This window comes from Scatophagus argus, chromosome 9 (assembly GCF_020382885.2).
Source record: "Scatophagus argus isolate fScaArg1 chromosome 9, fScaArg1.pri, whole genome shotgun sequence".
Lineage (NCBI taxonomy): Eukaryota > Metazoa > Chordata > Actinopteri > Scatophagidae > Scatophagus > Scatophagus argus.
This window is the reverse complement of record NC_058501.1, coordinates 12,269,507-12,283,241: the sequence shown is the minus strand read 5'-3', so window position 1 is coordinate 12,283,241 and position 13,735 is coordinate 12,269,507. Positions and strand designations below refer to the sequence as shown.

The 13,735-nt window shown below is 41.6% G+C and overlaps 1 protein-coding gene across 2 annotated transcripts in view; it reads left to right on the top strand.

Annotated features, from left to right (window-relative positions):
* Positions 1-13,735, top strand: part of LOC124064181 (receptor-type tyrosine-protein phosphatase U) — a 147,912-nt gene that overhangs the window by 114,438 nt on the left and 19,739 nt on the right. The window contains exons 14-19 of one of the 2 annotated variants that reach the window (XM_046398398.1): positions 2,632-2,770; positions 3,770-3,793; positions 4,072-4,226; positions 4,844-5,031; positions 10,321-10,393; positions 10,491-10,567. In XM_046398398.1, the coding sequence (XP_046254354.1) occupies positions 2,632-2,770; positions 3,770-3,793; positions 4,072-4,226; positions 4,844-5,031; positions 10,321-10,393; positions 10,491-10,567 (656 nt within the window). The remainder of the gene's footprint in view (positions 1-2,631; positions 2,771-3,769; positions 3,794-4,071; positions 4,227-4,843; positions 5,032-10,320; positions 10,394-10,490; positions 10,568-13,735) is intronic. The other variant, XM_046398399.1, reaches the window with a different exon arrangement.

The following is a 13,735-nucleotide window of genomic DNA, read 5'->3' as shown; positions in this document are numbered from 1 at the left end:
CACAACAATAGACTTCCATTTCTCTTCTAAGTGCCAATTTCCACTATTGGGCAGCTGGCAGGTGCATGGATTCATGTGAAAATCTATTTCATGCTCGTGTTTGGCTTAATAGAAATTTTGAGACTAAATGTGGCAAAACCGCTGTATCTGTCCAAAATGTCAGAAAAGTGTAATTGATTTCTCACCTCCTTATTTGCATTTTTAGCCAATAGTACCTAACCCCGTATTTCATGTATACGTGTAATTTTAAATGAGGTCACAGTGTAAAATAAACAGCAATCGCTGAAGTTGTTTGAGGCTTTTTTTTTGTTTTGAAAGGAGCACCTTGAGACGGACTTAAATCTGTATTATTTTTGATTACAGTAGCTCACAGCTACAAGGCATCTCTGAAGATGTGAAAAATAAATAAAAACAATAAACAGTTTTTGGTTTTCTGAGGAAACCCCCTCATAGTAAAGTAGTATACGTGTAAGATGTAGCGTCTGTACCCTGAGCAACACAACTAAACACGTGACATTTTTGGAACATATCACATAAATGGGAGTTGAGCTGAGCAGTTATTAAAGGAACAGTTCCTATTAAGACTTATTTTCTCCATGCACATGTGCCAAACGCCATCATCATTAATTAAAATATCCTGCCATGTAATGGAATTATATTGTCCCATCTTTATTTTGAATGCGGGTTCAAAAGCACACATAAAGTGCTCATGGCTGCATATCGTTGGGCTAAAACATGGCTCTGTGTTTATTTTCCTTGCCCCAGATCTGATTCCTCCCCAGCAGGCTGCAAGATAGAGCTCTATCCCCAGGCTTGCTCTGACTTTCTGCCACTCTCCAGATAGGTTGTGCTGTTCCAGTGGGCTTGGAAGGGCTAGTTTCAGGGCTGTCAAGGCCTGGAGGACAGGCTGACACACACAAGAAAAACTAGATCGGTGGACCCATAGAACAAGACAAAGAAAGGTCCACTGCTCTGCACCATTTACATAAGTATGAAGCTTTATGCCAGAGAAATGAACAACCTGCTATTATGATAACGACCTTTCCAGTAGCTCACAGACACTGGGGCACCTTGAGATTATATTGTATGCCTGTGTGGATGACTTGTGACTGGGAAAAATATTAGATTTAATTCAGTGTTGAATAGAAATGCACTTCAAAAGTTTAGTGCATCCACTGCATACAAATGTGCCACTGCAATATCACAAGGTGACAGTTATTGCACTGATTAACAGTGTATTAAAGAACCATGTGCTGCAAGCCTTTTTGTACATGGTTGATGGGTCTTGGAAAGTGAGTTTCCATCTTAGTTATGAAAATTGTTACTTCTTCTAAACCAGTTTATAGCGATCTCCTTGAGTTCTCTATTCCTTTTCTGTAAGCAGCCAGTATAAATCTTGAACATTTGTTTGTGCAATGGTTTGCAGGGGAACATCAGCAAGTATGGGCATGTCAAGGCATTAGTTGACAAACAAATATGTATTCCTTCTCTTCATAACTTAAAAAAAAATCTATATCTACACACAGGTATTTACATATACACAGCTACATATATACATATATACACACACGCATGTACATACAATAATAAACTCATAACATGTTAATCGCAGTACAGCCCTGCCATTAAGACGAAGACAGTAAGAGAAAGCAGGCATCTCTTTTGAGCCCTGACCTCCTCCTTCCCCTTGAGTCTTTCTCCAATTTCTGCAATACATGCAGGTTATTTGCTATACATTTTGTTTGCGAAGTAGACAAAAAAGAATGATAAGAATAAGAATATTCTTTCATGTTTCTAGCTATATACAGTGCATCCTTCCTAGCCTTGGGCATAACCTGATCCAACATGTTCACCTGAGCAACAGAGAGCCCCGTAGATAAGATCTCTATTAAAATGTAATTCCACTACTAAATAGAAAGAGTGTGCGAGGGTTGCCGCCAAACTGCCAACATTTTTATGGCAACGGTACATGCTGCTAGCCACAGCAGCCTTTGAGTTTGGTAAAAGCAGCTGATCTCTGAGCCAAAAATCTCAGATAGATGATTTGATATTTGTGCCCAGAAACTACTGACTGATGGACTCACACAGCGTGCAGTTTGGAGAAGCAGTTATATTCATCATAAACTGTCACGAAAAACATTTTGACAACTAAACTTTGTGTGGGCCAGGAGCCAGAATTTTCTTTGTCACAGCACAAGTTGTCATTATGTATCTGGGGACTGCAGGTCTGTTGTTGTGTTGGACAACGTGGACAATCACTGTCTGCTGTGCTTAAGCCATTGCTTCTTTATTTGTGTCTCTCCTGCTCCATTTTTGCCAGACATTTGAAAATACCTCTTGAAAACACTAACACTGCTATTGAAATGTAGCATTGACATTAAGAACACCATTATGATTCAGTGGCTTGCCTCACAGTATTCAGGATAAGCACTGTGAACAACTGTATTGTCAAGTGAAAAGTCTACTTTTGTGCAAGAAAGTTTTGTGTTTGCTTGAATTGTAGGTTTTTCAAAGCTTTGAATTTTCAATTTATTTTCAGTTTTCCACACTTTCCACTTTCCTGGGGCATAATTTCATCCTCATTCCTTTATGCCCTGCCTGTGTAATGCGTGCCTCTGTTTCCGCTCTTAGCGGCCTGCAAAGATCACCGCAAGGCCCTGGAGGTGTCCCAGCACTCTGAGGAGATGGGACTCATTCTTGGGGTGTGTGCCGGAGGTCTGGTCGTCCTCATCCTTCTGCTGGGCGCCGTCATCATCATCATTAAGAAAGGGTAAACATCTGCTGATAAGTGTTTAGTACAAAACATGCCTCATTATGCACAATCACACCACATCTCCCGTATTGTTTTTCCCGTCATGATTTGTTTCGGAACAGTTCAGTAATCAGTTTTTACACTTGCTGAACTTTCATAAAGGCCATGCTTGTTTAGGGAAGATGCTGGACCAACAGCCAGAGCTGCACTGTTTTCATTCCCTCATGGTGCACCAGAGGGACCAAATAACTCTCATCTGCAGAGACTATCTGAGTGTGAAGTATTTAATTAGAGGCGGATACAATTCAATTAGCCACTTAATTACACAGCCCAAGCAGAGGCCAGACTCTTAAATGAGATGGTAATTGGGAGGGAAAAGGTGTACTTTTAGAGATTATCAGCCAATGATCCCACAGGTCTACAGTAGATCATCTACACCTCTGTTTCTGCATTTATTTAGCAGCAGCTGCAGGCCAGCCTCATTTAAAGTGTTTTAGTATAAGTAAGAGATAACCTGCCTTACTTAAATCAGATTTATTGAAATCTGAAGAGCCTGTCATGCCAAATGGGAAGTTACTCATAGCTCCAGCAATCATTATTAAATAGCTGACACAGCGTCCACGCTAATATTGAATAATGTTGATTTGGAAAGTCACCACTACCCTGCACATTAGCCCGGGCTCCTCTGCTAAGCCACCATGAAGTCCACTCTTAGAAAATTGATTGCTAAATTTGCTGTGACAGGAAACCTTGTGGTCTAGTCCTTGAAGTGTAACACTGAGACATATTCGATGGGAGGATACACACATTTTTCTGCCTTGCTTTGGTTTGACCTGTCAGCACCTGCTTGGTACGTTCGCATATGTCATGTGGCCGCCTGCACAGCCGAGCTCATATGATGGGATGGTTCTCATTTTCACTGTAATCAATGCATTCTGCTCTCAGCTGACATTCCTTTCATCTTACATCTCCTCTTTCTCTTGATTTTTTTTCCTCCTTCTCCTGCACTCTTGACAGAAGGGACTACTACTCTTACTATCCGTAAGTGACTCCACCTCTCTGCTTTTCCATCGTTTTGCGATCCATCATATACATGCTTGTGCTCTGGCTGTCAGTCATAAGTTGTAGGGGGAAAACAATAATGCAGTTGGTCTGTGTATACATCTCTGTTCTCAGTATTTATACACTTTTTTATTTCAGTTTCTTCACATTACCTTACTAAACATATTTTCTTTTCCTATCTCTTTCTGTCCCTGTCTATTGCAATCCCTCTCCTCTACTGCAATCCCCCCTCCTTCTTCTTCTCTATCCATTAATAGGAAACCGGTGAACATGAATAAGACGCCCATTACCTACCGACAGGAGAAGAGCCATATGGGCTCCATGGAGCGCAGTTTCACAGACCAGAGCACCCTACAGGAGGATGAAAGAATGGCCCTTTCCTTCATGGATGCACACACCTGTGGCACACGCAGTGAGACAAATGCACTAAGGCTCACACATATGTAACAGCGTGCACAAACCTACCAGCTTAAAACAACTACACAATGCAATTTCAAACGTGAACATGTCTCACTTTATAATCCTGCTGAAAGCCATTCGTTCACTCCATAAATGTCTAAACCATTCGAAAAGATAGTTATTACCCTGTGTGAGAAATATTCCTCTTCTTGGTGTGACTTACCCTCAGCTATTCACTGCCTGCAGCTGATGCACAGAGAATCTGACAAGACTGCAAAGAAAGAAAAAATTGCACAAGTGAAGTTACATATTTGAATGAAAGGATTGTGATTCGTGTCAGGACATTTTATTCCTGTCTCCCAGAGAGGGGAGGACGGATGAATTTACTCTCATGTTGGTACTAGAACTTTGTGTGCTTCTCACATCATCTGAGACAAACCTGCTGTCACATCTACATCATATCTGTTCTGAAGACACGTTTGCCTAGCAAACCTTATCAGAGTGACATGCCTGCAACATACACTGTGCTAAATGTACAGTATGCACATGTTTCAAAACTTATAACCTTTCTTGTAGATGAATTTTCAGTTTGAGTTTCCCTGAACTTGCGCATGTCTCTGTGTGGCACAGGTGACGCTCGTAGTTCAGTGAACGAGGCCAGCAGCCTGCTGGGAGGTTCCCCGAGACACCAGTGTGGACGTAAAGGCTCCCCCTACCACACAGGGCAGCTTCACCCTGCTGTTCGGGTGGCTGACCTTCTGCAGCACATCAACCAGATGAAGACTGCCGAGGGCTACGGCTTTAAACAGGAATATGAGGTGAAAGGCCACTATTGCACTCCTCTTTTACACTCCGACAACATAAGACAACATGAACAGCTATTACTCTTACACTTTGACAACAACAAAGTATTATTGCTGGTGCCCCAGTGTCAAGTAGTGTGGACAATAAAGGAGAGCTGCATTATTCTAAAGAACAGCGTAATGTTAAATGCTAGTGTTCACACTGTGAATGTGTTTATTAAATGACCAACCTTCACTGTAAACTTAACAGTTCTCACTTAACTGTTCTCACTATAACATGCAGTGAGTGTGAGGACCACAGGCAAGAATGCTAACTGCAGTGATACACACAATCTAATGACACAGTTGGAGGCTTGTTCACAGACTAAATCTGAAACTGGTCCAGTTACATTTGTGTTTATCTAACTTAGTAGAAGCTTTATTTGTTTCTACACCAAAGCAGTGTGAGATGTTACAGCATCTCAGTTCCAATGCAAAGGTAAAGGTTTCCTGCATGGGGCCTGGTGTTCTGTATTGTATCGGTGAAAACACAAGTGCCATGCAGAAATTGAGTTAGGATCACTTAAGCATAAAGCAGCTCCCCCTGATTTTCTCAATTGTGCACAAGGTCCCCATCTTTCAGTTATGTATATGACTACTAGGTGCTTTAGTGTTATTTCTAATGTGGCTAACTCACAAATAAATCACTTATTAAACCAAAACCCGCATTCCATCCATCCATCCATCCATCACTGTTTCCTAGCAGTGTAATGGTGTTAAAGTCACAGCAGACAGCTTCTTCTTTGATAGGTTTTGTGGGTGGATCCATGACAGCTTTAAGGTTTCATCTCTTAAACATGTCCTCGTTGGATTCTGAGGTTGCCTTTCAGTCCACTTTGCCAGCATACCTGTAAAGCTGTGACCTGGGGTTTTCTGTACCAGTTGCAAAGAGCTTTCCTCTCATTGTGGAAGAGCAGTGGCACATCACCATGTACCCCCAGGTTTGTTGAGCTCCTTGCCCTACTGAAGCCAGTGACCATGTGGAAAACATGGAAAATTTTAACCTCTTTCATCCACGATCTCATTCTTTCATCTTCAGCTCAGAGCTCACTGCCACTGGGGAGGTTTGAGCAAAGACAAAAGACAAAGGTGTGCTTTGTGGGTTAGCTTTCTCTTCACTGTAAGGTGCTTTACAGTGGCTACACTGATGTACTTCCATGCCTGGTTAACCTGGGCTCAGGCACAGCAGAGAAAACTGTCTAGTTAAATAGACTGCTGATGTAGTACCTAAAGAAGTAAAAGCATTGTTCTACATGAAGCAACAGTACTTATTACAGGGAGGAAAGCAGGTAGGTCAGTATTAAGGCTCCCCTCTGCAGGAGTGGTTGACCTTAATTGGCAACATTGTTAGGAGGCGGAAGGACTGTTTCGAGGAACTTTTAAGCCTTAGAGACAAACCCTCTGTGCTGTAGACAGTGCTTGGAGATTCTGTGAGTGTTTGAGCTTGTTTACTGGGTAGAGGAAAGTACACTTGTGAGAGCTGTCCGTGGAGGAACATACTGTTATCACGCCCCACAAGAAACAGTGCAGATTCCATCTTCCTCACCACAGAGGAGTAAATCACCTTCAAATCTGTCATAGATTACTGACATGTCACTGAAAATTGCTAATCCTCTCGGTGGATTTTGAAAAGACATCTTCCAGAATATCTTCTGCGCACTGTGTGTGATTGATCAAGTTTATTATCCCCAAAGAAAACAGATCGGCAGTGTGGGATATAAAAAAAGCATGCACAATAAAAACAAGTGACAGACATAGTTCAGACATGACAGACGCCCAATGCTGGTGTCAGCCCACGGAGTGTGAAGCACTGCAAGCTTATACACTCAAACTCAGTTTTGAAATGAGCTTCTTCAAGGCAGGCTTTAAATTCTGGCAAGAATATGTCATCTTCTCTCACCAGTTTGTCATAGTACTGGACACATGTCAAGGCACAACCACGGGGATGGGCGTTTGCAGTTTTGAGGTCACCATGGTTTGTCCTGTCCAGATTAGCCTGTGAGGAAGTGTCCAAAAAAGTGAGTAGTTTAGGTATCTTTATTGACTGTTAGTAGTAAGGAGGCTCATGTGCAATTAATACATGTTATAGATAACGGTTGGCTTATAGAGGCCATGTCAGCTGGAATGGGTTTTACAAGAGTGGTGTGGGAGGCCATCTGTCTTTCTCTGACATTATCTGTGCATCCTCCACACCACCCACTGAAATTAATTAGCAGGGTTTAAAAGGCATCTGGATCACACTTTTACTGCGTGCATGAATAAATCATCCTCATTTGGGCCCAAAGAAGACCTCTGTCATGATGGCAGGCCTTATGAGGTTAAATGTCTTGGGGGGGGGGATGCTCTGGCCATTGAGTCCCCTGTCCACTGCTAACAGACGGTAGGGTAACAAAGAGAGGAAAGAGAAGTCTGGAACAGAAGAAAGATGACAGGGTACTGAGAGAGAAATGTGAGCTCTTTGCCTGAGCTCCATGCCCTGTAACCTCCAAATAACTTCCTGCAAGTAGCAATGTTAGTATTTACCTCCCACTGCAATAAACGGTGTAATGTAAATGCTCTGTCATTGGCAAAGTAGCCATCAGACTGTGATGCATGTGATTCTCTTAACCTTGGGGACCAGTAGGTGTTGTTTAGCGGAACATCCCAGATATGTTCAGGATTGGGGATCCTCACACAGCATAGGTCTGATGTTCCTCCATAACAATCCTGCTGATCTTCTATGATCTAGAATGTCCAAATCATATATCCTTTCATTTAATGGATTATTGATCAAAGTGGCTCTGCTCTTCTTATCAAGGGACTTACTACAAGTTCAGACATACTATGGTGAGTCCTGTTATTGTCCAGGAAGCCGTTCAGAATTAGCTTGCACCACCACTGTTGTTTGTTGTAATTCACTAGAGTTTGCTTGACAGATCACTGCTTGGTTAGTTTCTTTTTACAGCAATGCACCACAGAATTTTAGTCCTGAATTGAACTGTATGTACAGACATGTTTGATTTCCTGAACATTGCTTATCCCCCACCTGTTGTTTTAGTGGCTGATATCTCTAGCTATATGTTTCAGGACACATAAAAAAGGGCCCCGGATCTCGGAATACCTCCCCCCTGTGGAATGAATGTGGCTGAGAGTTGAAATCACACCCTGGAGAGACGCTCATCCTGGTCACCCATGGCCTATGGCATTAATAAAAAAGAGAAACCATCTTTTGTCTCTGGTTCATGGTTTTTCTCCCTGGAACTCTGCTTGTAGACTCATTAAACTGTCCCTCACAGGCAAAACATGTTCCACTCAAAAAATCAATACACACCTCTTTGGGTTTTTTTTTTTTTTTTTCTCTGTGCTAGACTATGTGTTTTGATGGAGTGTCTCTCTCCATTATGAAGGAAAATGATGAGGAGTATCATATTACACCCCCCTGGCAGGTATAGGTTTTTATTTCCCAGAAGAGTTCCTACATTCTGTAAAAACACTGATCAAAAATTTACAGTGAGTTGTAAAAGTGCTTGTATGTGTGGCAGCTGCTGTCACTTCAGTCATATTACCACTGCAGAAACTGCAGAAACTTACAAGTAAACAACAGCAGAGCTTCACCAGGGAGCTCAAAACCTTCATTGCTGCCTTTTGTAGTATGAAACAGGCTGATTGTTTATTATGTGTTTTTTTTCCTAGAATATTCTATTAAATGTTCTCTATCTATCACATCTCAGATATCCCTGATTGGATTATGACTGAATGTGGTAGGATTATGAATCTCATCAGTGTTTTCAGCATTTTCAAAAAAAAAAAATGACAGGTCAAAGTGAGGACATAGCAATTATTGAGTGATCCTGAAAGGGAAACTGTGGGGGACCGTATGTCCACCATTGTTTTGTTATTGACGAGAAACAAATGATGCACATAATAAAATCTAGTGGGATGTTAATAGCAAATCAAGAATGCGTTTCAAAAGTGTAATAGCAACAACAGAACTGTATTTGAGTGTGCCTTTATTTCTTTCATCTCATTTTACTCGTTTTATATGATCTTCTTAACCAATTCACCCCACTGATCCCTGGCAATGAAGGATTTTAATCAGTCTTCCACAGGTCTGTGTTGTCTCCCTTCCCTCCCCTTCAGTGTGTGCACCTCTCTCACAGTATTTGTTTTCGTGTCTTTCCTCTCCTTGCTTTTAGAGGGCTGAACGGAGAAGTAGTGGGTGAAGGGAAACAAAGAGAGTGCAGACATGTAGTGTCAAAAATATAAGGGATGCAGAAAGAACAAGAAGAGAAGAGGCGGACAGAGAAAGTGGTGAGGAGAGGTAGACGGAGCTAAAGAGAACAAAGGATAGAGAGAGTCAGACTCCGTGAAAGGAGTGAATGGAAAAAGGAGGAAAAATTGAGATGAGGGTGTAATCCCAGGCAGGATTTGGCTGGTTCTTGGCTCTCCATTGGGAGAACTGTGTTGTAATCCCCTACTCAGCATGCAGACTTGGGCAGAGTTTCACCAAATTCCCCTAGTGACTGAAAACCACAGGGGGGACACTGGTATGGTTGTGTGTGTGCGTTTGTTCAGGGATCTGAAGGGGCTGTTTGCGGGCTTAATTTGGCCCTACAGTGGCTTATGACGACGTGTGAGAGTAAACGCTCTCAAGTGCATCCATGCAGACAGGTGGATCATAGAGAATGAGGAGATGTGCTGCTGAGTATGATTTGTTATAATATGGCTGAGCAGCCATCCACCAAGCAGGTGGTAGACAACTCCTCTGCTCTTGCTCTAATTGCCAAACATCTCTCCATATAGTACTATAGTATATAATGTATACCTCACATCAGAGGTTAGCATTTGTTTTTTGTATTTTTTTTTCTGTTCTCAAACAGCATATCTGCAGGTTACAATGATAATATGACAGTTCTACCTCTGGAATTTTTTGTCATTTTTGGAACAGTAGGTCCTTGAATAGACCAAAGCGTGCTCCTCATTTCTGGTCAGCAGTCCATGTTTCATTAGGACACCTGGATCAGATAAGGTGTATGATGCTGATGGCACAAGTTTATCTACATATCATGTATAAACCAACAAACAGTCACCAAACAGTGGACCTTAATTTCCTTAGCTGTGCCTAAGAGATGTGCTAACCATAAATTATCATTTTTCTTGTCACATATGAAACAAAAGAAAGAATGTTTTGAAGTTTTGATTGGTGTTCATATCAGATATTTGAATATCTAATATAAAGAGTCCCGGTCTCTGAAATCTCTACCAGCTGCCTCTTTATCTCTGCAGAGTTTCTTTGATGGCTGGGACTGCACAAAGAAGAAGGACAAGACCAAAGGGAGGCATGACACCTTGTTGGGATGTAAGTCATCAAACTCATTTTATCCTGCATTAAAAAATAACAGAAAAACCTGTTGTGTTTCAATATTCCGTTGCTCTTTTATCCTTGACTGCCTCAGATGACCGCCACAGAGTCAAGCTCCACCCTCTCCTGGGAGACCCAAACTCAGACTACATTAACGCTAACTACATTGATGTAAGTCCTAATCCTGTTTTTCTGGGGTTTTTTTTTTTTTTTTTGGTTCGACATAGGGTAAAAATAATAACTCTGTCTCTCACACCCTGCAAAGCCACAGTCCATGTCTCTCATTCTTTTAAGCTCACCAGCCTGCTGGCCCACTTTCACCTGGAGGCTTTCATCCAATCAAACACTCTTCCTATTGGTGTTTTTCCAGATGCCATGTTGTCAATTGCTGCGCTGAATCCCTGACCCAGACTGACTCTGCTATCACTTTTATTAAAACAGAATGGAATAAATGCATTTAATGCCTTGCAGAGGAGATGAACCTTTTTGTAAGATGCCACAAATCCCCCTAAATTAAATAGACATGACTGATGTTATTCAATCTCTGGATGGGCTGGGAGGAGATGATCCTTTCTACTGTTCACATTAACTGTCTGCTGCACAGGCAGCACTGCAGTAACATTCTCACTGATCATATGAAATACATGTGTATGTTGCTAATGTGTCCCACACAGTCTCATTCATACATGTTCCCATTCATAAAAACTACAGGACGCTGTGTTTATTCGGAAGGCAGGAGTGCTGGTTTAGATAGCAGCAATGAAGCTATTAACAAAAATAAATCAACCCTGATGTTGAAAAAAGTACAATTTTGGTATCTCGTATAATGTAGTTAGAGCCTAGTATTGTGGTTCCCCTGTGACGTTGCTATCACAGTAGTTGCTGTTCATTTGAGTTATGTCAAAGGAAGTCTGGCAATCTGATATGATTTCTTTATCTCGCAAGATTTATATTGCACACCTCTCATTGGGATACGGTGAGGTAAATATGGCACTCAGGAAGAAGTTAAAGCAAGCTGATGTACTCCCACTCCTGTCTCAGGCTGATAAGAGGTTTAAAGGTCCTGTCTCTGTCTCAATCTTTGTAATGAATATTTTTGAACAAAAAAAAACAACACATTTTTTTTTCAGTAAGAGAATATTACTAAATGAATAAGTTGACTTGATTTTGGGTGGATTTCTCCTTGAGGCTGATTTGTATCATGAAAAATGCAGGACATTGCAATGGCTTTTGTCTTCTCTTTCAGTTCTCTGCAGAGAATGGACGGTGTTGGGATGCTTTTAGAGAGTTCATTAGAATGAAAGGGCATTAAAACCTGGCCTGCTGTTAGGACTGTAGTTATTGCGCTTGTCTCCATTAGTGTTCAGGGCACAGAGGTGCAGGCAGCGGAGGGAAAACACCTCTCAGCAGCCACTACAGTGTTGGAATCAGCGATGCTACTCCCTGACAGGGGCGACCTGGCAAGCTGAATAGTGACTACTTAGCCACAACGAAGCATATTTTAGACAGCCTGTGATTATTTTACCAGAGGTTAAATGGAAAAGTTTTTCCTCCATTTGAAACACTATTGTGCCGTCAAAATATGGGTGAGACAGTGTAAGTCTGCAGAACTTTGCATATGTTTGACAGCTGTTGCAAATGTGGAGCAGTCCAGTGTGTCATGGCTGTTGCTAATTTACATTTTGTCAATTTCTAAAGGGTAAATGGATCTTACTAACAGGTCTATCTTAGCCACACAATCAAACACGCGCACACACACACACACACACACACACACACACACGGTCATACTGTTGATCACTGTCGTCTAAATGAGTATAATGCAAAATAATAGTAATTATAGTAATATCACTTGCTTTTGCTTTGCATGTTTTTCTCACTGGTTAGCACATAGGTGGTGCTCAGTAGGAAAATGGTGATGTAAGGTATTTGACTGCACCAGTCAGACTTTAGTGAAGGGTGGTTTCACACCTGACCTATTTGGTCCAGTCGAATGGACCCTGGTGCGTTTGCCCAGTTAGTGTGATTTGTCTGAAGTGGTGTGAAAAGCTGTCGATCAAACTTTGGTGCAGACTAAACAGCACTGAAGCAGATGAGCCTTGTGTGAAAACACAAATGCAGGATTATTGACAGTGATTTTAACATTATTTAAAATTACTGTCAAATTACCTGCTGATCATAAACATTTAGCAAAGTGATCTTATAGTCAGTCCATGTAAGCCATGTTTATATAGTTATGCAAAATCATCACAAGGATTTTACGCACGTTAGTATGGATATTTACTCTGACTAACTGGTCAAAAGCTGTTAAAACTGTTGTGCTTGCATCCTACTCAGTGCACTTTGCCAGTTCACGTTCATTAAAGTATGACAGCGATCCTGTGGTAATAGTGCTGCTTTCCATTTACCACAGAAGTTAGAAGTCAGAGCTGAGAATGACCTTACAGCTGAGTTGATCATGTTCCTGTACAGCAAGTCTGGAGATGGATACAAGATCAATACCTCCAGTCAGGTTAACTAGTGTTAGCAAGTCCAGTTGAAAACAACACATTAGGCAGTATTTTCCACCTGCAAACGCCATAGCAGTGTGTCCACACATAAAAGTTGGACAGTGTGCGCGACTGATTTAATGAAACACAAATAAGACAGAAGTGCTAATTAACAGTCTATTCTACAGCTTTCACTACTGTTCGTGCACAGAGCAGACATCTTGGGTTTTAAGGTTGGGTGAGCTTCTCCTGACTCTCCAAGTCAGAAATCTGACTTCAGGGACGTTCTAAGTGAATTATTTTTTGATGATATTTTTTTGGCCATTTATGCCTTTAATTGATAGTGACAGGAAATGGGGGTGAGCGAGAGGGGAAGACATGCAGCAAAGGACCACAGGCCGGATTCGAAAGTTGGTAGCTGCTATGAAGAGATTTCAGCTTTCTGTACATGGGATGAGTGCACTGACCCACTCTGCTACATGTCACCTTCTAATTATAATTTTCTGGGAACTTGCAAATCCCAGTTCTCAGTTCAAATGGAATGTTGTATAAGCCCTTGTTACTGAACAAGTTATGTCCTTTTCATCATCAAAACTGTCCCGTCAACAAGTTTCCCTTCACAATTATTCCTCTTGCTTCTTCGGCACCTTCAACTGACTGGCGACCAGTCCAGGATGTACCCTGCCTCTCACCTGTGGTCAGCTGGGATGGGCTCCAGCCCTCCTGCAACTGTGCACAGATAAGAATAAAAAATGTAGAAGATGGATGGCAGTAGGTCATAATTTTTATTGTCCTTGGTCTGGACCAAATGAACTGAACTATGGGTGTGAAAGCACACAAAATTGGAATC